The sequence below is a fragment of the Hemicordylus capensis genome, chromosome 3, assembly GCF_027244095.1.
Source record: "Hemicordylus capensis ecotype Gifberg chromosome 3, rHemCap1.1.pri, whole genome shotgun sequence".
Classification (NCBI taxonomy): domain Eukaryota; kingdom Metazoa; phylum Chordata; class Lepidosauria; order Squamata; family Cordylidae; genus Hemicordylus; species Hemicordylus capensis.
This window is the reverse complement of record NC_069659.1, coordinates 104,792,340-104,819,011: the sequence shown is the minus strand read 5'-3', so window position 1 is coordinate 104,819,011 and position 26,672 is coordinate 104,792,340. Positions and strand designations below refer to the sequence as shown.

Sequence of the window (26,672 nt, the reverse complement as noted above, 5' to 3'; positions counted from 1 at the left end):
GGACTGAACTCAATGAATGTAAGAATGTAAAACAGGCATATTTATGCAAATATGCATTAGCAGAAACGTTTCAACATGCAATTTAACATATTCCCATCCCACTTATTTCTTTTCCCACTCCCCCCTCTGTCTCGCCCTGAGCCATTTTGGATGGGCGGTATAAAGATCAAATCAAACCAATCAATCAATCAATCAAGCAGCCTGCACTGGTCATAATTACCCTCATCTGCACAGCACAGTGCAGCTAGCAATGACCACATCACCCAGGACAGATTAAAGAGGATTGCGGGGGCAGGGTGTGTGGAGGCCCTGGACTTCAGCCCCAAAGTCCAGGGGTAAGAGCGCCACTGATTGGAGTGGGCATGGCCTTTTAAAGCAACAGTGGTGTGGCAGTGATGGTAGCGGAGACAGTGGCAAGCGCTCCTCCCATGGGCCACCTGCCTCTGAAATGGCCCGAAAATGGCCCAACCTGGCATTTGGGAGGAAGGTGGGCCCATGGAAGGAGCTCTCTCTGCTGTCTCAGTACTAGCATGGAAATGCTCTGTGCAGGTAAAGCTAGTTTATAGTTAATTCATTAGAAGCTTGGATTAATTGGTTAGTTCTCCAGGACACTATTTACTATTTAACAAACATCCTAGGATAATGAAAAGAAGTGCTGCTTTGTTGATGGCTTCATCTGTTAATTATTTCTAAATAAGAGTATCTAACTGATGTAACAGATTGTACTCCCAGTATTTCCAGTTTTAAATTATTTCTGCAAACATTAACTCATTTGTAATGGTGTATGGCTAAAAAAATAAACTGAACTGAGTCCTTTTATTTGAAAGCCATTATTCTGTTTTGAAAATTCATTGTGATATTCATAAAGCATACTCAAATAGGAAGCCTAGAGTCTGAATTACATTGTTCATCCACAAAACACACACAGTAGCAGCACAGGCACCAGTTTGTCTCTGCTTCTCTTCAGCATGTCTGAACATGACATATTGATCGCTATTCTGGGATATAAGAAAAGGAGTAAGTTCGGTCTTCATATTGTTTTTATACCCTTTCTGCTGCCTAGCTCCACAGACACTTTTGGCTTTGATAGTAAATTCAGTATGTTATTAGTAATACTAGAATGTAAACAAGGCCTCAGTGCAGAGTCATTTTTCATGATACTCTAGGTGGTATGATATTTCATAGCATTAGCTGGAAATACTATATATGAAAGAAAAGTGAAACCAAGGCCCCTTTCCCCTTAGAGAATTGCTTAATCCAGTCAGTGGAACAAAGCAGTAGGAATACTTCAGTCAACTGCAAGGCACAACTAAAACTGGATGTTAAGAAATATAATTTTAAAAGATATTTCACCTTCAGATTTCTTAATCAAAGGCAGCCAACAAGGACACTACTGAGTAGATGCAGCTGGACCAAATGATTTTTTAAAAAATGTGCTCCCACATGGAAAAGGTGCAGAAGAGGGCAACCAAGATGATCAGGGGCCTAGAGCACCTTCCTTATGAGGCAAGGCTACAACACCTGGGGCTTTTTAGTTTAGAAGATATCTGCGGGGAGACATGATAGAGGTCTATACAATCATGCTTAGTGTAGAGAAAGTGGATAGAGAGGAATTCTTCTCCCTCCCACATAACACTAGAACCAGGAGTTATCCCATGAAACTGATTGCCAGGAAATTTAGGACCAACAAATAGAAGTACTTTTTCACACAACACATAATCAACTTGTGGAATTCTCTGCCACGAGATGTGGTGACACCCAACAACCTGGATGGCTTGAAGAGGGGTTGGATAACTTCATGGAGGAGAGATCTATAAACAGCTACTGGTTGGAGGGCTATAGGCCACCTCCAGCCTCAGAGGGATGCCTCTGAATACTAGTTGTAGGAGAGTAACAGCAGGAGAGAGAACATGCCCTCAACTTCTGCCTGTAGGCTCCTAGTGGCATCTGGTGGGCAATTGTGTGAAACAGGATCCGGCAGGGCTTTTCTTATGAGTAGAGCAGGGTTTCTTAACCGTGGGCCCCAGGTTGTTGGACTACAACTCCCATCATCCCCAGACATGGCCTTTGTCACTGAGGATGATGGGAGTTGTAGTCTGACAACATATGGGGCCCCAAGGTTAAGACACCCTTGAGCAGAGAACTGTAATATATGAGAGGCATCTTGTACCAGGCAATCGTGGGCTCAAAGAAAGCTGAAACAGACTATCCCGCTGAGTATTGCCTACACTTATTAGTAGCGGCTCCCCATCGTTTCAGACAGGAATCTTTCCCTGTCCTACCTGGATGTGCCAAGGACTGAACCTAGGATCTTCTGCATGTGAAGTGTGTGTTTTACCACTCAGATAAGGTCCACCCCAATCATATATTGTCTGGTGTGTAATATTTAATTAACTTACCTGCAGAATCAATCATGGCTTCACAACCACAATATAGCAGCCAAACTGATGTGCAGCATTCTGACGATGCTGTGATGGTAAGGCAGCCCTAATGTTGTTGAGACTGAGCACAGGCAGCACTATCACAGGTATCTTCATTTGCTGCAATAGGAATAACTATGGCAGCACTGGTTGTGAACCCGTTCATTCTTAACAGCATCACAGCTGCCTTACAAGTTCACAGATGGCTTAACATGGATTGCATATCAAGGCAGCCATTATTTGTTTTGTCCTTTTTGTGCTGAGCAAAGTGGCACCTTTTAAAAGTGGTGATTCTCTTCATTTATCAGGGGAAGAGCAACTAGCCCTATCCATCCCCAGTACAGCATCCCTCCAGTGGCTGTTGCTGGTATCTAGCTTATGTTTCCTTTTTAGATTGTGAGCCCTTTTGGGGACAGGGAGTAGTTTAATTTAATTTAATTTAATCTAATTTGATTTAACTTATATCTATGTAAACCACTTAATGTAAACCGCAGTGCATGTGTGTGTGTGTGTGTATGTGTGTATATATATATAAAATTATTAGTATTTTATTTTATTTGTTTATTTTATGCATTTATACAAGAGTCTATCCTTGTCTAAATGCATTTAGACAATTTATTTCAGGTGAAATAAAGCTGTTGAACAAAACGTGATCCCTAAACAATTTTGGCTGGCTTGGGGACCTTGTTTCTTGTGTAATCATAACTGTGAGGGTATACAAGACTTCAAATATTATGTCTGAAGTCAGAAATATGTGCACAGTAAAGTGCAAAATTGGCACATTTTTGCACTAAAAGGGTTGATTGAACCTGCTCATGGATCTACTAGAGCTAGCGAACTTTTAATTCAATTTGTTTCTTACAGTGAATCTTGTGTTTTCATTCAACCTATCTTGTTGACCAGTACATCTGATATGCTGATAACAAATTGAAGGTTGTTTTGAATCATGAATGGAAGCTGCAAATTTCCTCCCCTTACACGCAAAGGGAATAGGGAATGCATACAATTAATGCTAAACCATGGTTCAATATAATTACATCTGAATTTGGACAATGTGTTGATTATAATGTCTGGGAAGCAATGTTCTTGTTTTTATAAGGTGTGTGGCAACCTGACACAAAATGCTAATTTTGAGCTAATTTTGTATTAACCATAGTCAATATTAAACAGATATTCCTTATTTCACAGCTCTGTTACTTTTATACCCTTTCTGAAGTAAACAGCAGCATGTACAAACCTGCAAATGGGATTTAGGCTTGTAGGCTTTAATTCTTTATATGTAGCCAAAACCTTACAATAGAAGACAAACACAGTCTTGCCCAGTTCTTTTGTTCTATATGTGCTGGTTTGTTGTTTTTATAATTAAATTCATTTTTCAAAAACACTCCACATATTTTCCAATACAAAGCCAGGCACTCAATCTGAATACTTTACGGTGCTCAGGGGCTGCATGCTCTGAGTCCCAGCACTGCTAATGAGATTAGAAATCCCAATTATAATAACTAATAGTGTCAATTTGCTACTGGAGTAGTCTAGAAGGAAAGCACAAGGTAGCAAAAGAAACCAAGGGAATAATAAGATCTGAAATGTTATTATTGTATTTTGCAGTAAATAGTATATTGCAATTCCCTTTTCCCTTACCATCCCAGCACACTTTTTATTCTGTGAATAATGACTATGTAGAACAAGCAGGAGGAGGAGAAACAATCCCAGTGGTATTCATAAGAAATTCAGCATTTCTGTGCTGAGTTCTGAAACTTGCTCATTTCCTACCTAGTCTACATACATAAAAATATTTTCAATAAACAGGTGGCCCTCGTTATTCGTGTGGATTCTGTTCTCACCTGTAGGTGAGAATTAAAAAATGCAAATAATTAAACATCAAGTCAATGGGATTTGGTGTTTAGGTGAATTTTACCTATTTCTAATACCAAGGATAAAGAAATTGGGTCCCTGTGACCACTGTTCAATCTAAGGAATGCACACGTGTGCGACTCACAAGTTTTCTGATTAAAACTCAGTTAATCTTAGATCCTTAGAATTAGGAATGCCTTATTCTGAATGCACATGTGCACAGAATGCCTTGACACTGCCACCCGGAATAAAATTCATTCCGCACAGAGGTGAAACAATTAGAGAGACCACTGACTATGACCCAATCACAGATACACAAAACCATGTGTGCTGGGACCATGAATAATGAGGGCCACTTGTATTATAGAATAACATCAGCATTTTCACAATACAAAACTAGAAATTATTGACTTATTGGGTCCCTGGAAACTAATGGACTGAAAAAATGTATGATAACTACTTACCTTATGCTCTTCTACCTGCCGCTTTAAGTCCTCCAGATCAGGCCCCAAGGGCTCCAACTCTATCTTTCTTGTTCTTTCTTCTGTTTTAGTTAACCAGTCCATTAGTTGGCTAAGCTGCTGATTTTGTAAATCCATTAGAACTCGATGTAAACTGTAAACAAATACAAACAAATAACAGAAGTGAAATAGTCAGGCAGATGTGGCTTAGATACTTCAATCTCTTATGCTCCATAAATTCGCGAGCTGATCCTCCAATCACTGAGAGAACTATCCCAGCATGCATTGTGCTGCCAGTAGAATGGTAACTCTCATTACATCAGCAGCTCTCCTGATTGGCTGCAAAAGGGTAAAAGATGGGCTTAGCCCTACTGAAGGCATTGTGAGATACCACAGCAGCAAATGTTTGGCCAGGGAAAAGTACATTATTGAAGAAACTGCAGCATAGAGCGGTGCTTTTGTAATTAAGGTAGAAGGGATGCTGGTTCCTAAAAACTCACTGCTGGTGACTCTTGATGTTAATTCATTATATGCCAACATACCTCTAGATGAGGCACGTTTGGTTATTCTAGAGGTTTTTGATAGCAGATCAGATTCAAACCCTTCTTATTTTCTAATGGAGCTTATAGATATTATATTTGAGCACAGTTATTTTTGCTTCAAGACCCAATTTTATTTGCAAATAAAAGGGATAGCCATGGGCAACAAAACTGCCCCCAATTTGGCTAATTTATTTATGTCAAACTTGGAAGACAGTACCATACTAAATCCCCTTCAGAATCCTTTTTTGATGAATTTTTTTTCTTTAAAAGATATTTGGATGATACTTTTTTTATTTTTTAAAATCCGGACAATTTTTATAAGTTTAAGGAGTGGTTGAATACCATACATCCCACTATTAAATTCACCTGTCAAATACATTGTAGATCCATTTCATTTCTTGACACTATGGTGAATATAAGTGAATTTAACAGAATATACTTCACGTTATATACTAAACCTACTGATAAAAATTTCTTTTTTACATTATTCTTCTTTTCCTCCTTCACAATTGAAAAATTCTTTACCATATAGTCAATTTTTGCGACTTAAAAGAAATTCTTCATATTCATGGGATTTTGAATCGGCAGCAGATAAAGTGAGTTCTCAATTAAAAGCAAGGGGTCATCCTACTCAAGTCATACAAAAAGCTAGATGTATGTCACAGCGTGATAGGCAGTCATTACTAGGGACAACATCACATGTCAACAAAAATAAATCTCGAGTGACATGGTCAATGCAGTTTTCATCTTTGAGCTATAAAATCAGAAACAGCATTAGATGACATTGTAGACTACTATCAGGTTTACCAGGTTGTAGTAATTCCCCTCTAATAGCCCTTCAAAAAAGTTCGAGTTTAAAAGATCTTCTCGTTAGAGCAGACAGCCTACCTTGGAGGGATGTTGTTGAACCCAAAGGTTTCTTTAAGTGTGGTCATTGTGTAGCATGCCCCATGGCACTACAGACCACAGAATATAGAAACAACAATATGGGCAAAAGATATGCTTTGGACTTTTTTTGCAAATTGTTCAACAAAAAATATCATTTATATAATACAATGCCCATGGAGAGTTCACAATGAATTACAGCAAGAATGGATCTTATGGAGCTATAGCAACAGGGGTGTATCTAGGGTGGGGCAGGCAGGACACGTGCCCCGGGCGCCACTTGAAGGGGGTGCCATTTTCTAAAATAAAAAAAATTAAAAAATGGCCACCAAAAACAAAATGGCTACCACACATGCTTAAATGGCCTCTGTGAGGCCATAGGCTAGGCCAGGCCAGGCCTCACAGAGGCCATTTGAGCATGCACAGTGGCCATTTTCTTTTTAGCGGCCTTTTTAAAAAAAATATTTTAAAAAATGGCTACGACACATACTCAAATGGTCCCTGCGAGGCCCTAGAGGACAGCGGGGGGAGGGGGAACCTTTGCAGATGCCCCCACAGCCTTTAGGAAGCCCCCTGAAGGGGCTACAGGTTAAAAAAATAATAAAAAAATATAAGTCACTGTACACATATTCCAAGCAGTGACACAGTTTACTCTGCATATCCTTTAATTATTTTCAGAGTATCTGGGAAAAGCCAAATTTTCCATTTATTTTTAAAACTTACTTAATAGTGATGCTACAATGCATAGTAAAGAATTAGACAGACACTTCTGTTTAGTTTTCCAAGAACATCTCCACATAGTATTTGGGTATTTCATGAGCCCCAGCATACTGAAATCCGTAGTTTTCCAGCATTTTGGGGGCTGGCTACGTCCACGGCTAAATAGTTTTTGAAATATTAAAAGATTAACGAGCTTGACTTGCATTTTTCAGCTGATATTATGGTAAAGTTATCTGAAAGATGGGTGTCATACGTTTGGACAGGGGGTGCAATTTCAGAGCTTGCCCTAGGCGCTATTTTCCCTAGATACGCCTCTGAGTAGCAAGACTGAGTAAATATAAGAACTGATCATGTGATAAACTACAGGAAACTTTTGATTCATTATACATCTAATGGAACTTCTGATCACCTTCTGACTCTACAGCTACACTCTTGGGACTCTTTCTTTCCCATTGTGTGATTTTCATTGTCAATATGTCCATACAATTGTCCCATGTGAAAATTATCACAGATGTTTAATAAATTTGTTTGTATGGCATTTTTTTGATACTATGGGTTTTTTTGGCATTGTGATAATAATCTATGGTGTGTAACCTTTCTATAGATTATATATATATGGTTTATATACATCTTCCTATGTATATGGTTTCTTACCATCTTAAGTGGGGCAGCGGGGAAATGCTTGACTAGCAAGCAGAAGGTTGCTGGTTCAAATCCCCAGTGACATGTTTCCCAGACTATGGGAAACACCTGTATTGGGCAGCATAGGAACATAGGCAGCTGCCATATACTGAGTCAGACCATTGGTCTATCTAGCTCAGTATTGTCTTCACAGACTGGCAGCGGCTTCTCCAAGGTTGCAGGCAGGAATCTTTCTCAGCCCTGTCTTGGAGATACCAGGGAGGAAACTTGGAACCTTCTGCTCTTCTGATAGCAGCAACATCCCCTGAGGGGACTATCTTACAGTGCTCACACTTCTAGTCTCCCTTTAATATGCAACCAGAGCAGACCCTGCTTAGCTAAGGGGACAAGGCAATGGTAAACCCCTCCTGCATTCTACCAAAGAAAACTACAGGGCTCTGTGGGCACCAGGAGTCAAAATCTACTTGATGGCATGCTTTACCTTTAAAGGAAGGCTGTTTGGTGTTTAAAATAAATTAAGCAAAAAATATATCTCAACATGTCCCTATTTAATTGTAATATATTGTCCATACTGCTGCGGACTCATTGTGAGGCACCAATGGTCTTGCACTTTTGTGCAAGCGCGTGAATACTTCAGAAAGTACACCCACATTCTGGAAGTGCTCACTGGATCGGAAACACATCACTTACTTATTTTATATTATTTTACATTTTATATCCTGCTTTTCTTCCAAGGAGCCCAGAGTGGTATACTACATACGTATGTTTTTCCTCACAACAACCCTGTGAAGTAGGTTAGGCTGGATAAGTGGGCTAGTCACTGGAGAAGTGACTGGCCCAGAGTCAGTAACATGTTTCTGACCTAACCAGTGCTTCCAGAGTGCAGGCATGCTTCTTGAAGCACTTGTGTCTTGCACAAAAGCACAAGACTTCCAGCACTTCACTATGAGCCTGCCGCAGCACAGGTGGATCAGCACCACCAGAATTAAGATGCACACCAGGTAGGCCACTGAATATACTTGCATGCACAGGACTACCTTTCACTTGCCATTAATTTCTAATACAATCTTTATTTTGATCCTAGACAACAGAATTTCCTTTAAAAGAGGCAGGACACTTATATGATGATGGCCACACATTACAGAAAACCATGCCTTGCCACTTATAAAGACCAGAGGCTCAATGCCAGTTGCTTTGATTTACCAATGGGAGAGGGAAGCATGGACAAAGGTGGTGGGAAGGTCTGTGCCTATCCTGGAAAAGTAGTGGTCAGGCCTGGACTACTTGAGTCTACCCTGACTTTAACCACTGCTCAACACTGCTTCAGGAATAGCTCCATTCCCAGATGGGATTGCCTGAAAATAAAAGGGATGGCAGTAACACATACATTACTCAGAGTTGCTGAAATGCAATGTAATCCAGCCTGAGGACAAAACAAGAACAACGTGGAGTTAAGTGGCTACCAATCTATCTCTGCTCCTTAGAGCTGTGACACAATTGAAATTCAGTATGTGACTTCTGAGTTCTTATGCAGTAAAGGACAGTATGTAGTATTTTCATTCAACTGTTTTATGATGTTATCCTGGAAAACTTCATGACATTTGCCAAAGCATGGAAACTGTTTGTTCCTTTGCATAGTGCCTACACAACCAGATGGCCATAGGCAGAGAGCCAATAGCATACACAGGAATTGCAAACAGCTACCATACACTCAGTGGTCAAGAAAACTGACTCCCGGTCATAGTCTCTCTCTTTCTGTATCATAATCTCTCTCACACACACAACCACTTCATCATTATTTTTCATAGTCTGCCACCAAGCTTCAGTTTTAATTTTAGGTTGCTCACAACACATGAACAATTGACCAGATGGTTTGAGTTATGTTATGGTTACCAGCCCTCCTCCTTTGCTATAGAGTAGATGTAATTGAGCATTATTTGCACTTGGAGAATATGTTTACTTGGCATGAGGCCAATACTCTAGATCTGTGACTTAATAGAGGCATTAGACCCTTTTAACAAGTTGATTGATTGTTCAGGCTGTTTCATAAGAGGATTGGATGCCATCCCCCCCCCCCAAAAACAAAAATGAACCCGCACCTTTAAGTAACGGGATGTAACCATCCTGACATATTTCCTGAGTATCCTGGTGTCTTTCTGGCCTGTTATTGCATTGCATGCAGGGAAGGTTTGTCCAAACCACTGCTTCAGATGCAACCCAAATACTAAACCACCACTACCAGCCCGGTAATAAAGGAATGTGCTGGGAGTTCATTAGGATGTCCTGGAAAGACAACAGGATGAGCATGCTGTCATCATACCCCTCCTTTTTAATTGTGTGGGCTGGTTCTGGAGAGGGAGAAGAATTGTCTTAACTCCTCATCAGTAAGGATTGATGCACATGAATACTCTGCCTCTAGTGGCTACATTTTAAAATCTATTTGTGGTAAACATGCTGTCTAGTTTGTTTTCCATGACAAAGAGCCACCATTTCGTATGGTGCTGCAATTTTTCTGAAGTTGGGTTTATTTTATTATATTAATTTATTTATTACATTTATATCCCGCTCTTCCTCCAAGGAGCTCAAGAATAACAACCCTGTGAGTTAGGTTAGGCTGAGAGATACATGACTGGCACAGACTCAGCCAGTGAGCCTGTGCCAGTCATGTCTGAATGGGGACTCGCTCGGGTCTTCCCGGTCCTAGTCCAACACTCTAACCACTATGCTATGCTGATTCTATGCTATGCTGGCTTAGCAGTAATAAGCACATTTGCAGCTCAGTAATGTAACTTGTTCGCTATAGCAAGAGATAAAGTAACCACTGTGAACAAAATGGTAGGGATGTACATGAATCGTAATTCAAAGGGCAATTCGTAACACATCCCCTGCACCTTTAAAACAGAGGAGAGCAGATACATACTGTCTCCCCCCACTGCTCACCACCATTTCCTGAATAGGTGATACTCCTCCCAGCTATCCTGATGTGCTGACAGTGCCGTCCCCCAGCTGCCTCCACATGTTGCTGGCACACACGTGGCTTCCATGCATCCCGACCACGCAAATGGCCACCGCACATGTGCGGAGGCCACATGCATGCTAACATCACGCGGGAGCAGCTGGGGGAGAGGGCCACCCACATGCCAAGACAGCTAGGAGGAGTGCCGCCGACTCAGTAAGTAGTGGCAATCAGGTGGGGAGCAGGTATGCACCTGCTCTACTCCCTTTTAAAGGTGCAGGAGATGTATTATGAATCACCCTTTGAATCATGATTCATGCAGATCCCTACAAAATGGTTGTACAAACCAGCCAAGGTTTTTTTTTTCCCCTCAAAGGAAAAAAAAAAATCACTACATTATCAAGCAAAGTGAGTAATATCAATCCTTCTCTTTTTAATTTCATCCATCATTATCCTCCAATAAAGATGTGCACAAAATTGGAAAACCTGGTTTGGTTCGAATCAAACCAGACTTGAGCCAAACCAGGTCGAGTCCAGTTTTGTACACATAAACCTGGACCGGTTCAGTTCAAACTGAGCCCCATTCAGATAGGCTCAAAGTTCTATTGGTAAAGTTGAATCCAGTAAGGATTACCCTTTTCCAGTAAAGGGGAAGGAGAGACCCCTTACTTAGTTAAAGCAAGTTGTGGCGGGAGGGTAGGTATTTTTTTACCTTAAAGGTGGTGGAGTGGCTGCGGCAGCCTTGGGATGGGTGGTGGCATGGGCTCCCCACCACCAGAACATACAGGGACGGTTCGGGCCTGTTTCAAGCCTCTGAGCATGCATGGAGGTAAAAAAATGGCCTCTGTGAATGTGAAGAGGCCTGAACTAGGCCCAAACCGGCTGTGCCTGCTATTGCAGGGTGTGTGTGGAGCCCTCAGCACCATCCTCACCCACCTCTGAGGCCACCACGGCTGCTGCAGCCACTGGCACCTTTAAGGTAAAAAATCACTCCCCTCCCACCTCAACTTGCTTTACAGAAACCCCTCCCCTCGCAATAAAGGGGAATTCTTACTGGATTCCCTTTACCCATAACTTTGGAGATGGCTCAAGCCTAACCAGGCCCAATTGGGCTCGACCTGAACCCCTTCGAGCCAAGCGGCTCAAAGTTGAGCTGGCTCGCACACCCCTATCTTCCAATTTATTCATTAAGACTATTTTTGGTGCACGGAATGACCAATTAACAGCCTCTGCAGTTTTAGACTGAGCCAACCTAGACCAGTGTGCTTGACAGCCTCTGAAATAACTAGGAGTAAGACCACAAAGACATACCTACCCTCAGCATTTCAAATATAAGCTTTTATTATGTCAAACTATAAAGAAGTGAGGTCATTACTTTTGTGATAAGCTTCAGTGTCTCACTCCAGAAGCAAATTATTTGAATGGCATAGAAAATAATCTGCTATATAAAGCTAAAACAATAACAGTGTTTTAATTACAACATAGTATGTCAAAGTTATATGAGACAAAGAACATTATGATTGAGAATTATTTCATTTCTAAAACTAATTTTATCATTGTTCTTTTGTCAGAGTTGTTTGTCTATCCTTGGATGCATTTTTGGCTGTTGGTTTTTATAGAGGCTTTAATATAGGAACATAGCTTCCAGACATTGACGAAACCATTGCTTGTAGTATGCTTTTTATAATACCCCAGTGCAAAATAAATTTGTTGCTTGTCAAAACATCCATATTTAACTTGTAAGGTCAAGATGTTTAACTAATCAGAATCAATATGCAAAGCCTTTATTGCTCACTATATGCAATGAGTTCGATATGGTCAAAACACTGGTGTCTATTAGGGCAGCAACCTTTAATCAGTGTAATCAGTAGATTGTAGAGGCTACCCTCCAGCCTCGTGCTGGGGGTGGGGTGGCATTTTGCCCATACCCTGCCAAGGACAGGCATGAGGAGGGCCTGATTGGCTTGGACCTACTGAAGGGGGTGGGAATAGATGATGGAACTTACAGCTGGCCTCTACCTTGGAGGCTCCAATCTAATCAGACAGGATCTGAGGCAGAAGCTTTGTTCCTCCTCTGAGCCTGTGTGGGAAGGCTTTGTGCAGCCATGGTGAACTCTGTGGCAAGCCAGGCAGCTTTCCTTGGGAAGGCACCACGGCAGTGGCACAGAAGCAGCGGCGAGCTGGGGAGCATTGCAGGCTTTGAGGCTCCCATCTAGCAGCGGCGGTTGTGGAGGACCGGCGATGGGGCATACATCCATGCTGCATGGCCTACAGGCAACAGGCCAGAAAATACTTACTCTGGCTGGCTTTGTTTTTGCTGGGGTTAAGGGCAGCAAAAGGGTCTTGGGTTGGCTGAGCAAGCGGGGCTTCCTCTCCATGCCCCTCCCAACAATCTGAGGGGCATTCTTTGGGCCAAGTGCCTCCCCTCATTTTGCTTTCATGTCCCTCATGCCTACATGGGAGCTGGCTGGGATGGGGACTAATTGAGGGGTCATTGGGCATTATCCCCCCCCCCATCTGAGGGCAGTGAGGTTTCGAAAAGGGGGTTAGGTTATTTCCCTACACACACACCTACACACACACACACCTACACACACACACACACACACACCTATGGGGACTGCTCCCACTGGCACCTTTTGGGGCATGCAGGCTTGCTACTACTGGGGGTTGCTGTTTCCCCCCAGGGGCATCTGTTTGTCCATTATAGCAATAATATTGTCGGCGAGCTACAGTTAAGCAGAGTTGCCCTAGTACTTATTTTGTGGGGTGATGAGCTAAGCAGGTTTCACCTTGCGTGCTTTGGAGGGACTGAACAGTATTCACCATGGCAATTATTGGGATGGGCTGAGTGCTAAGCAGTATTCACCGTGGTGATTATTTGGATGTGCTGAATGCTAAGCAGGGTTTGCCCCGGTTTTTATTTTGAAGGAAAGCAACCTGCATAGAGAGCAGGAGGCTGTTCGTTCAAATCTCCACTGGTGTGCTTCCCAGAATATGAGAAACTCCTATATCAGGAGTTTCAGAGTAACAGGAGTAACAGCGATATAGGAAGGTGCTGAAAGGCATCATCTCATACTGCGGGGCGAAGGTAATGGTAAACCACTCCTGTATTCTACTAAGAAAACTACATGGCTCTGTGTTCACCAGGAATCAACGCCAACTTTATGGCACAACATTTCCTTTCCTAGTAGCTAAGCTGTGTCTGCTCTATTTTCTCTTTGGAGGGACAGATAGCTAAACAGGGTTTTCCCTGGATTTTTCTTGGGATGCTCAGCTCAGCATGCATCATCTTGGTCTTTATTTGGAGGGGCAATTGCCCTGTGGGGCTGACAGGGTTTTAATCAGTATGGTGCCTAAGAAGGCCACAAGCAAGAGGGGCAGATGCCTTGTGTGACAATCCTGGCAGCCTGCACCCCTGCAGTTGTCATCCTTGGAGGGTTAATCTGATTTGGGGAAGTCAGGGCCTACCTAGAGGCTCTTGAAAAAGAAAAGAAGAAAGGCGGCATGGATGATGGCGAGCCATACCAGCTTTTTCACGTGGGTGCAAAGCGCACCAAGGGTGCAGTTAAAGCCGAACCTTTTCTGACTCTTTCCAACAGATTGTTAACATGAAAAGGACTCCGAGCAGCCTGGAGGAGGTGTCCAGATGTGATGCCTTTTCCTACAGCCCCAGACTCAGTAGGGCCACTGATGTTGCCAGCTCCAGTTCCAGCAGGGGAGGCTTCTCTACAATCCAGATCAGCTGATTCACAGTTTTGAGTGCTGCTGCTTTGCCAGCTGTCCCAGGAGACAGAGGAGAGCTTTCTGGGATTTATCCAATGAGCATGGCCTCTTCCCCCAGCATGCACCATATAGTTCTGTCTTGTTGCCACTTGGCAACCACCTCCTCCTTGCTACCAAGCGGAAGATTTGGCACTGGGGGAGGATGATATGTTGATATGTTTAACCTGGAAGCCTGAGGTGAAGCCAAAAGAGGGCAATGGGAGAAGGAGCAGGTGCCCATGAAGTGCAAGCCTTTTGAACATACCTGGAATAACTGGCTCACCGGATCTAATATCTACATGGGGGTGGTCATGCAGGTTCACCCTGTGAGGGGCCCAGCTTTGGTCAAATACCTGGACCTTATCCTCTGCTCCTTCATTGATTTTGCGGGTACTTCCTATGATGAGAATTTCCATATGTGCTCGACCTTGGACACTTTGGTCCCCTGCGACACTCCACGATGGGAATTGTGGCTGTCGATCAAGTCCACTTCCAGGTCCATGCAAACAGAGTGGGAGGATAGCGGACATTTGGTGTCCAGGCCATCCAGTTCTGCTGCTGCTCCTGGGACAAGCCAGCAGTGGGTTCAATCCCACTTGGTTTTTTGGGAATATAACAGTGGGGGTGATGCACGGCAGGAGCAAGCCCTAGAGTGGTTGTACAAAAGGGCAGCCCCTAACACAAAGGGAGTGGGTGGGTCTGGACACCCAGCTGCTGGAAAAGTGTCCTAGCCCCATTAAGCTGGGTGTCCTCATCCATTTGTTGGTGGCCTACCCATCAGAGTCAGACAAACATTATTTTTGGGATTTTTTAAGATCCTGTGTAGGTTTCAGCACACGTTTCAGGCTCCCAGTCTTTGATTTGTGATGGGCATGGAGAGCATAGCGCAGAGGAAGATTGCCGTGAAAGTTGCGGCAGGGAGGGTCCTCTGACCTTATCCTTACCCCGCTCTGGTTCACCCAAGAGTTTCCCCATTGGGTATAGTTCCCAAAAAGCTCTCTGGGCAGTAGGCTTATACTCCACATGTCCTTTCTGAGAAACTCTTTGGTTAATGACAACATTCTGGCCGACTTGTGCTTGATCTGTTACACTTCCCTAGATGAGGTCCATGTTGTCCGGGGTTGTGGTATGGGTGCACTCCTTCCTAAGTGAAGTATTGAGTCCACTTTTTGCCTCCTTTCCATCCATCCAGATGATTTTGAGGTTTCCTTTAAGGGTGGCTATACGATTTTCTTTTTGTGGGTTCCTGCCATTCTGGCCATTGCTGTTTTTTGCTAGACCAGTTTGTGGCACTGGCCACCGAGCTGGGTGTTCCTTTAGCAGCAGACAAGACAGAGGGACTGGTGTCTAAGTTGACTTTTGGGGGGATTGAGATTGATCCAGTTGCCAGGTGTAGCTGGCTACAACTTGAGAGTTGGCTGTCCTGAAGACTAAGATCCAGGTCATGCTGCAGGCAAGAACGGTCTTTCTTAGGAACTTGCAGATGCTACTGGGTCACTTCAACTCTGCATGCCCAGTTGTTGCACCCAGGTGAGCATTTTTGTGTTGCCTACATGTTGTGTCCATTGGGATTAAATAGCTGCATCATTGAATTTGAATTACTAGTCAGATGACAGCAGACTTGTTGGTGTGGGAATTATTTTTAGACAGCTTTAACAGGATTTTCTTTTGGAAGGAGAAGCAGTAGCTTGAGGCAGAACTTCAGGTTCATTCTGATGCTGCAGGGGGCCTGGGCTTCAGCATTTATTTTTGGGGTTGTTGACTGTCGGCCAAATGACCGCAGGCTTGGCTCAGGTCTGGTGCCACCAAGGTCTGGACGTTTCTTGAGTTGTTTCCCACGGTGGTAGCTGTGTACCTGTGGAATCCAGCAATTCCATGGTTCATTTTTGGTGCAGTAATCAGGCTGTAGTCCATGTTCTTGATTCTCAAACATCTTGCTTCACTAGGGTTATGGGCCTGGTGCACAGCTTTGTTTTACAGTGCCTGCAGTTTGATATACTGTTTGTGGTGCGCCATATCCCAAGCTTGCAAAATGAGATAGTCGGCATTTCAGGGAAATTGCCGCGGACGCGATGCTGGAGCTGGAGGTGTTCCCAGAAGGAATGTGGAGCCTTGGTATTTAGAGGCATGTGGGGCACTAGCCCCGTGCACTAGGACTAGCTATACTTCCAAAGTTTAAGCTTTTTGTGCTTTTTGGCAGCAGGTAGGCTGGGGGAGGTTTGGCCAGTCACTCTGAACATATCATGCAGTTTTTGGTACACCTTAAATTAACAGGTCTGGCAGTCAACACTCTTGCTGGGTATGTTTCTGCCCTGTCTTTTGAAGCCAAGGCCTGGGGCTGAGATGATTCCACTGTGGACTTCCAAATCAGGAGGATGTTGGAGGACTGGCTTAGGGCTCATTCAGCTGTTCCAGATGCAAGGTGGCCCATTAAGCGTGATCTACTCCAGTCCATATTTGGTGTCCTCCCAAAGCTGTGTTTCGTGCCTTGGGAAGTGGCTGTATTTGAGGCTTCCATTTTGGTTCCCTTTTTTGGCACTTTTTGGACCTTGGAGGTCTGGCCTCATAGCCAGCGGGTTGGCTTCTCTTCCTGTCTGCACTGGATTTTAAGCTTTTTCTATGCAGGCCCAAGATTTACCAGCACAGCAAGGGCCAGGATATACAGTCTGACCCAGCATTGTGTCCTCTTTGCACCCTGATGGGGTATGTGGCATTGCACCCAAACCCTAGTGGCTGCCTATTTGTCCATGCCACCGGGTCACCTTTGACACAGTTCCAGGTTTGGGGGTTGCTGTGCAAGGTTCTTTTGGCAACTGGGGACCCCGCTTTATGATTCACCCTTCATTCATTTCACATTGGCACGGCTTTGACATCCTCTAATTTGAGATTCCAGGACTCTGAGGTGCAGAGTATTGGGCATTGGTTCCAGGGTGGTTGGGCATTATGTGAGTTCTTTGTTGTTCATGTTATTCTTGTGTTCTTTTTGCAGGTGCTGGGGGAGCAGTGGCTCTGTGACGTACTCTTATCTGTGGCCATTCAATTGTTTTTTGGGCCCACAAGCATGCCAGCACCTCACATGGGGTACCCAGCTGGGTATGGGTGAACAGCTGTCTGTTTCATGGTTGGGGAGGAGGGGTATACTTTGGAGTCACCTTTTGCCTATGGTTTGGAAGTGATAGATAGATAGATAGATAGATAGATAGATAGATAGATAGATAGATCCCCTGTCTGAGTTGTTGCTGGTTCATTTGCGGGGAAACAACCCAGTTCAGAGAATGTGGGTTTCTATGGTGCAAAATGCATGGTAGGATTTTTGCACTGATCTGGTCATGGATCTCTGGTATAGTTATTTTATGGGTAGATTGGCTGCAACACAGAGTTTGGCAGGAAGTGGATAATGTGCTTGGGGTTTAAAGGGCCAGGCATAAGATTAATCAGGATATGGAGAAGGTGGTGGTGGACAGAGGGGGTGTGTGCATTTATTCAGGACCCCCGGATCTGCTTCTCCTTTCCAGAATTATTTTGGCCAGAGTCCAGTTGTCTGCTTTATGTACTTCAAGGGACTTCAGGAATTTTCAGATGGGTAGGGAGGCAAGGCCAAGCAAGGCTAGCCTTCCCTTGTGGCAGAGACTCTGTGGGCTTTGTATAGTGATTGGGTTGGTTTTCAATGGTGAGCATCCTTGGGCTATTTAAATCAGATGGGTGGTTTAGAGGCTTCATGGCTCAAGGATACAATCAGCACCCTTACCTGCTTCTGGTTTTTCAAAGGCTATACAGCTTGTCTTGGTGAAATCCACAAAAGCCTCAGACCCCATGGGGTTGGCAAAGATGACCAAGAAGCAGAATTCACTGCTTTCTGGCTCTCAGCCAGGATGTGCCATCCTAAATGATTTAGGAGGATGAAAGTCTGACTCCAGCCTTAGTTAGGCCCGCACTGCTGGGGGGTGGAGTTTATTCTTGCCACCATCCAATTAGTGATTTGAAATAAAGTTGTGGCTCTTTACCCATCAAAACTGGTTGTATTGTTCGCTGTGCCTGGGGGGTGTTGGTCAACTTGACCAATGATCAACTTGAGCTGATTAGTTGATGAGGGCCATTTGTAATCAGTGATACTGAAAGTTAAGAATGGACCTGTTTACAGAGTGAGCTGAGAAATCAGCTCTAGGAGTTGTATATTAATCACTGACATGAAATTTGACTTCTGGTATCAACTGACTTTGAAGGCCGGGAGGATGATGGGCTGTGCTTTAGCTGAAACTGTATACAATTCCTTGTTCTGACGACCAGCCTTGGTGCTGTGGGGATTCACAGGACCTCAATTCAAGCCTGGTGATACCTAAAAGGTTTTGGTTTCATCAAAAGGGCAGGCTGTACTGCTCTCTCATTTATTTGTTTATGATATTATGATATAGGGTGGTAAGCTTTGCAGTACATGTCTTTACAGTTTGTTGTGGACATATTAAATATTTTTTCCCCCAGTAGGATGCTTTTTCCAATGAAAGCCATTATAGTGTATCTAACCATATCATCCTTTTATCCAGCATTCATCTCAAGGGCAACATTGATTGTCCTTGATACTATTTGTATTGTTGAGGCCTTCCTGTTTTAAGCAAGTGATATAAATTGGGGCAAAAATGTTCTAATTCCACATATATACCAATGGAGTGTGAACTGCCAGTGACCAACCAGGAAGAGATCTTGGGATTCAAATTTTATGCTAGGAATTATTAGGGAAAGGAATCAAAAACTAAATTATCAGAATCAAAATGCCTTTACTTATGGTTCTGTGGTTCAGTCACATTTGGAATACTATTCACTACAGTTTTGGATGTTTAATCTCTAATGCATGCCATAGAAAAGCTGGAAAAGGTGAAAAGAAGGGCAACCAAAAAGATTAAGAAGTTAAAGAACTTGCCCTACAAGGAAAGGCTAGAGTGTTTCCAAAACTCTGTTTCTAAACTAAAATGGCCTAAAAGATTACTAAATGAAGATGACTAAGTTTATAGAATTATATGTGGTATGGAATTTTTGCTCTCTCTAGATTTTGGGTTATCCCATTATTTAGGACAAAAAAAAATGCAGAATTAATTTATAAAATGAACTGCATCAAGATATAGTGATTGACACTTGTTTAGATGGCTTTACATATTAGGGGACTCCCTCCCAGTGGGTCTCCTTGAGAGGGGGTGGTAACCATCCTAAGTGGCTCCTCAGCAGGAGGGCTGCCCTAGAAGTTGGAAGGGGCAGTCATAAAGTCCTTCTGTCATCACCAGCTCCCATCAGGGCTGGTGCCTAACCCAGTTTCAGACACATCACTAATTTGAAATATGAAGTTTCAGGAAATCAATCTGCATCCTCCCCATCAAGATACACACGGCACATCCAAATCTATCAAAAAATGGTAAATGGAAGGACAGAACAATAGGTTTCTAAGCACACTTTCTATCAGATCCTGATATCCATAATACCATATGTTAATTTGTCCTAGATTATGGCTAATAGTAATTGCTGATCACCAAAAGTTTTAGGCCGATTTTTTTTTTAAAGCAGAAATTACTTAAGTCTAGTCAAACAACACATGCATATTTCTTTAGGGCCTCTGAGTGTCTGGTTCAAGTCTCCACTCAGCCATGAAACTCACTAAGTGATTTGGATCACTACATCTCAGCCAAGCCTAACTCACAGGGTGGTTGTGAAGAAGAAAAGGGAGCTGTTCTAGACTTCCTGGAAAAAAGTACTGGGTATAAATAAATAAATAGAATACAGGTATTGTTGTTCCATTTGTAAAGTAGTTTTCATAAGTACTTGAAATCCTAGAACTTTCAGTCCATTTGACTAAAGCCACTGTAAAAAACCTTTACTCAGGCCACGGTTGGCGAGACCTGCCACAATTTCCCATTCACGGATACTCAAAACTGCCATTAGGAAACCCACGGTTGGCAGGGGATGAGTGTACTCTACTATAACAAAATATGTTTAGTCAAACAGATTTATGAAAGTGTCCTGTACTGAAGCATTCCAAAGAGACCCTTTTCAGTAAGAATGTAAATTTTAAACAAAACCCTCCTGTGCTGAGTATTTGAAGAATATGGTAGCCTTCTGGAACCTTACCTTTCTAAACGAAGACATTTCCTTTAGCTTCTCCTTCTTGTGCAGCATTCCTTTTAGCCTAAGTCTTGAAAGTATCTACTACTATCACCCTTTCCTCCCCTCAAGTGAAATGGTCTACAGCAGCTTACTGCTTCTGAACGTTATAACTGTTTCACTATAGATGGCAATCATGGCTGAAGATGATTAAAAATGTACATGATGGCTGAACACGATGTAAAAATAATATTTCTAATGGGTGAAAAAGTCACTCTCAATTTATCATAAAATAGATACAGCTCCTTGAATTATTTCTCACATTATAAAAATATATAAGCAAGACTCTGCTTTCTCTCCCTCTCGTTTCATCCTCTAGTTGTTTCACCTCTGCACCAACATGCATATTTTTGTTGTCATAAGGATTAATATCTGCACTGGTGTTCACTTGGAACATATGCATTAAATCAGAGGATTGTGGCCACACTGCCATGGCATATTATGAAACTATCATTTCTGGTTTATTGCATTCAATGGAATGGTGCCAATGTGAAAGGTCCCTGTTCCCCTTTCACATAAAATCATAATATTGGGATAAATGTTTATATTCTAGGGAATTTATTTTTGCAAGAGTGTGAAGGAAAGCTGTACTAAAAAAAGCTCTGGTTTAACAAAAGCTATTTAAAATGCTAGCTTTCATATTGGTGGTTCTTCTCCATCTGTAAGTATCTACTTACTTGCTCTGTTTTTCCATACTTGTGACCCTGAGATTTTCCCATCGTGAATTAAGAAGATTCATTTGTTCTTGTATTTCATTTTCTTCATCTTCTGAAAGCTTCCCAAATGACAGAAGTTGGCTGCCTACTTGCAAAACATTACCAACACGTCCCTGGTGAGCCGTTAATTCCATCATAAAACCCTTCAAAAACAATTTTAATAAAGATTACTACCAAAGAATGTGGTATGACTTAATAAGTAACACATTCAGTTAAAATTTCTAAACTTTTATTAAATAAGATATTGTTAAAAGGTGTTAAGCCTTTTAATTCAAACATTTGGCAACAGAGATGACAGCAGTCATTTGAACAAAAAGGCAGACTCAAAATACCAAAGTTTGTGCTTTTGACCTTACTGCACTACATAGACAAAGAACAGATGGTAAAGTGTTTGTGTTGGTTTTTCATTCTATGTTGTTCACACATACCTCATGGGTGTGAAACTGCTCCTTAACTTCCTCTACATCAGTGGATACATCTCCTTGTGCTTGCAATGAATCTTCAGCAGAGAGAAGCCATGAGAGTACTTCTTCTAATGCAGTCTGGTAGCTTTCAAGATCTAATTCTGTTTCAGAAGGTGAGGTGCCAAATAACTTTTGTTCATGGGCTTCCAAATGCTGCTAAGATAAATAAAAACAGGAATTTGGATATTATCCAATTAATTTGTGCTCAAATAGTACTACTACATTAGTAAATGACATTCACATCTTTCAAGTCTACACAATAGTTCCTTTTGGCATTAGGATGCTCATGAATGAGTAGATTCAGTGGAACACACAGATCATTCCTTGAAAAGACTTTAAAGAAAAGGACTGGGAAGAAAGACCTGATCAATTTGAAATGAACTATCAGCAATTTTTCATGCATAACTCCTGTTGTAAATGCATCCAAAAGACTATTTCATTACATAGAACAAAGTTCCTTCTTTTGTTGTTCTAAATCGGTTGTCAAAGCAATTAATTTTTTTCTGCATGCAAATAAAACTATATAACTGTAGTAAGTTGTATCCTAACCTTGCATTCTGTTAGGATTCATAAAACCTGTACATCCTGTGTTTTGTTTTGTTTACAGAACCTTGCATTCTGTGACCAAAACAGTTCTATGTTGCACTTACACTTCTGTGAGCATGAATTCTCCTGTGAATGGAAGATGCTTTTGTTGATGGAGTGCAATGGAATATTTGGTTGTATTTAGATACAACCAAATTAAAATATTTCAAATTAATGTTGATTAATTCAATGTCATATGTGTGCAGCAGGCTAGAAACATTTTCTCATCATTATTTAGGTTGGTAGTTTATAAAACTGGGTATGTCACTATTTTAGGACAAGTGTGCAGCAAATGGTTGCAAGCAACGACAATACCATGCTGTTAGAAAGGCAAGGCTGTGCTCTTCCCTTGAGCCTGAGACACAGGCAAACTGTGCTTTTTCTTTGAGGTGAATTTGGAGGTTTCTCAATAGAAACATCAAGAGATATTGCTCAACAGAAATATCTGAGGTTGTTTGAGGGAAGCAAAAAGAATATTGATAAAGTCCAGTGAGCCAAATATCCCTAGGCAATGCAGATTTCAACTAGAGAAAAATTCTGAAGCAAATTTGAGCCTCATGTGTGCTTGTGTAGGTAGAGGTATTAGAAAATATTGTTTTTCTATAAGCAGCCACATCTCCATGTACCAGACAAGTCAGTGAAATTGACTGGAGCAGATCATAACCAGTTTACAGATAAATAATGTCTTTATGAATACAATACATAGATAAATATTTATGTAGAGTTAGAGTATGTGTGCAGGTTGTGTGTATAATCTTGGAGGTATTTCAAATAATTCTGAACTGATTAGCATAACAGCAGTTACATTTTAAAATATTCTACTATCTGATGTATAGTAACCATCTGTGAGAGCACAGTCTATATATTTATATATGTCTGCACAAGATCTCTCTTTTCACTATTACCCATACTGCTAAGATTCCCTTGAAGCTGATAAAGGCACTGTGATTTAGAACAGTGAAACTGTTCTCATGTGCAGCCAAGACCAGGCTATGAAAGCCAAATCTGGTCTTGGCTGCAAGTGCTGTTCTAAATCACTGCTGAGATCAGGCCCAATTCTGGGGGTGCTTTGGCGGAGCACTCCCTTAGCCCCATTTTCTGTATCGTTTGTAGTCCTGGCTGCTTTCAACTGATGGTGCAACACTGACGGGTGCCTGCCTTTTTTCTGGCGGTGTCCCCACACTGCACCACACACTTACAGACACACCCCACACACATACTCTAAGTTTCACATCACCAGGGTGGGGGGATACCATGGAAGAAGGGGATTAGCTGAAACCTCCCCCCCCTTTATAAAAATATTAGTTTTGCCAGGTCAGACACCAATAGCCCCTCAAAGAACGTACCCTTGATCCAGGAGTAAAAAAGCACGAATATATCTAGGTTTCTACTCATTTAAAAAGCAGTTGACCAGGAACGAGCAAGCAAGTTGGTAGTGAAGTACAAATGGCAAGTGAGAAGAAATAAGAAAAACATTGAATTGTCCAGTGTATTTATATCTTTGGAAGTTGGGATAGATTGGAGCATTGGTTACTCACCATGAAGGCTCCTTCTTGCTGCGAGGTCCAAGGGCGTCTGACAGATGGGTTATCTTGACCCACATGACTCCAAGAGGCAGGACAATGTAATTAGGAAAGGTTTTAAGTTTGGGAGTAGCAGGCTCCTCCCCAGTTCTTATAGTACCAGAAGCGACAGGTACAACGATGCGAAGCCACGTCTGGTAAACTAGGTAAAATGAGTCAAAAAACACCTCCAAAACAGGAGAAAACACACCAACTAGGCAAACATACCGTAAACACATGGCAGAAAAAGACACAACCTGGAACCTGGACGGTAGGAGCTGGCACAAGGGAGGGTCGAGATGCCCTTGGACCTCGCAGCAAGAAGGAGCCTTCATGGTGAGTAACCAATGCTCCACTCTCTGCTGCTATAGGTCCAAGGGCGTCTGACAGATGGGACATACCAAAGCTCCAGTCCCATAGGGAGGGTACCAGCAGCTACCGTTCAGGGAGCACCTGCTGGAGGATGTGCCTCCCAAACGCTGCCTGGGCAGATGCATACATATCTAGTTTATAATGTCTTGTAAATGTAGAGGGGGCCCGCCAGGTTGCCGCTCAGCAGATATCCTGGATGGGGGCATTGGTGGAGAAGGTCGCTGCGGTGGCCGCTGACCTGGTAGAATGGGCCAAAACCTTGGGGGGTGCCCTAAGGCCTTGGGATTCGTATGCCAGAGAAATGCACGCCTTAAGCCACCTAGCTAAGGTGGCGGGAGTCACTGGCTGGCCCATAGATCATGGTAGAAAGGACACAAATAGGGACTCAATAGTCCGAATCTGTTTGGTCAGCTTTATGTAGGCTATTAAGCATCTGCGGATGTCCAGCTTATGCCACGCTTTCTCAGCCGGGTGAACCGGGTGAGGGCAAAAGGAGGGTAGCACTACATCTTGGGACATGTGAAAAGGGGATGCTACCTTCGGGCGGAAAAAGGGGTCTGGGATTAACCTCACAGAGTCCTCAGAAAAAATGCAGAGGTTCTTGTGAACGGAAAGAGCCCTGAGCTCAGAAACTCTTCATGCTGAGGTAATGGCTACTAGAAATGTGAGCTTGAGTGAGAGTATGCATAAGGATATAGAGGACAAGGGTTTGAAGGGGAGACCCTGGAGGGCCTTGAGAACAGTGTGAAGCTTCCAGGTGGGAAAACGATGAACCACCGGAGGGGACAGGAGAGTAGCACCCTGTAGAAAACATCTCAGGTGTGTATGGAGCTGGCCCGCACCCTTAGATTTCCCTGGAATTAGACCCACGAGAGAAAAGGCTTGGCGTTTCAGGGTGTTTGCAGAGAGGCCCTTGTCCAGGCCGTCTTGCAAAGGAGGTGAGAGACGGAGGCCGAGCCTCTCGGGACCCCGTGATGGCCTGACTAGAGGAGGAAGGCTCTCCATGTAGATTGATATAATCGGTTGGTGGACGAACGTCTGGAAGCTCGCATAGTGTTCAGGACTGATGTCGGGTATCCATGGCGCTTCAGAAGGCGCTGTTAAGTTTCCAGGCAGCTAGCTTTAACCAGCCTGGATCCGGATGAGAAACTGGACCCTGCTGTAGAAGATCTGGTTGAACAGGCAGTGGCAGGTGAGGTTCGGAAGCGAGGTTGAGAAGCTCTGCAAACCATGGCCTCCGTGGCCAGTATGGGGCCACCAGGACAATCTGGGCTCGAAGGAGTTTTACTCTGTGAAGGACCTTCGCCAGCAGAGGGGTGGGAGGGAAGGCATAGAGGAGGCCCCGCAGCCATGGTACCGAGAGGGCGTCCACTGCTTCCGCCTGGCGACAGGGAAACCTCGTGAAGAAGCGGGGTAGATGAGAGTTGACAGGTGTTGCAAATAGGTCCACTAGAGGAAACCTGAAGTGTTCCGTGATGAGCAGAAAAACCTCCGGGTGCAGGCGCCACTCCCCTGGGAGGAGATCTGAGCGGCTCAGCCAGTCCACTACAGTATTCAGATCCCCCTGCACATGGTGCGCCCTCAAGGATGCTGTGTGGAGTTCCGCCCAGTGGAACAGTAACGTTGTCTCCGCCTGGAGGGACCGGGACCTGGTGCCTCCTTGTCAATTCACGTGGGCCTTCACCGTGGTATTGTCCATGCAGATCAGCACGTGGCGTTGAAGCAGAGAGGCCTCGAACTCCTGTAAGGCTAGGTGAATGGCTCTGAGTTCTAGCCAGTTTATACTGTGTCGGCGTTCCTCTGCCGACCATTTTCCCTGAGCAGAGAGGTGCTGATAGTGAGCTCCCCATCCCCTTCTGCTGGCGTCTATAGTCACGATGATACTGGGGTGGTCGAGGAACTCCTTTCCCACTGATAAGTGTGGGGCGGTGATCCACCACTGAAGGGGATGCCGAACCTCTTGAGAAAGGCTCACCCGTCTGCTGGACTTGACTGCTATGTCTGCATGAAAAGGGAGGAGAAACCACTGCAGGGGCCTCAGGGGCCCCAAGGTGCACTGGTAGCAGTTGACTCTTTGCCTCGTTTATGACGAACCCATGAGCGTTGAGCGTGTGGAGGGTGGTCTGTAGGTCCAGCAGGGCAGACCGGTGTGACTTTGGCTGAAGAAGAAGGTCGTCCAGGTACCAAAAGTTCCTCACGCCCTGAAGTCTGAGGTGCGCCATCACGGGGGCCAGGACCTTCATGAAAATGCATGGTAGGGATGTGCAAAAAAATTCGGGCACAGAACGATCTGTGCCCAAAACGAGCAATTTTGGGTGATTCGGGTCCAAACTGAATCACCCCCGATGTCCCCCGATATTTTTCGGGGCCGAGCCGAATCACCCGAATTTCAGGCCCAAAAAATTCGGGTGATTCAGGATGACATCTCTTTGAATTTCCCGCCTTTTTGCATCCATTGATTTGAATGCAAAAAGGTCTGAAGTGATGTCAGCCCGAATTTTGGGTCCCAGGGGCAAAATAGTGGGACCCAATAGTCCCTTCTATCTGTCCCTATCATTCTATGATAGCTAATGAGATTTTCAAT

The 26,672-nt window shown here is 43.5% G+C and overlaps 1 protein-coding gene across 18 annotated transcripts in view; it reads right to left on the bottom strand.

Annotated features, from left to right (window-relative positions):
- Nucleotides 1-26,672, bottom strand: part of DMD (dystrophin) — a 1,901,967-nt gene that overhangs the window by 1,197,657 nt on the left and 677,638 nt on the right. For 14 of the 18 annotated variants that reach the window (XR_008319265.1, XM_053308495.1, XM_053308494.1 and 11 more), the window contains 3 exons: nucleotides 21,534-21,725; nucleotides 21,067-21,248; nucleotides 4,739-4,889 (listed from right to left, as the gene is read on the bottom strand). Coding sequence is in view for 17 of the 18 variants with exons in the window: in XM_053308495.1 (XP_053164470.1) it covers nucleotides 4,739-4,889; nucleotides 21,067-21,248; nucleotides 21,534-21,725 (525 nt within the window). In the remaining variant the exon portion in view is untranslated. The remainder of the gene's footprint in view (nucleotides 1-4,738; nucleotides 4,890-21,066; nucleotides 21,249-21,533; nucleotides 21,726-26,672) is intronic. The other 4 variants (XM_053308514.1, XM_053308498.1, XM_053308493.1 and 1 more) reach the window with 1 other exon arrangement.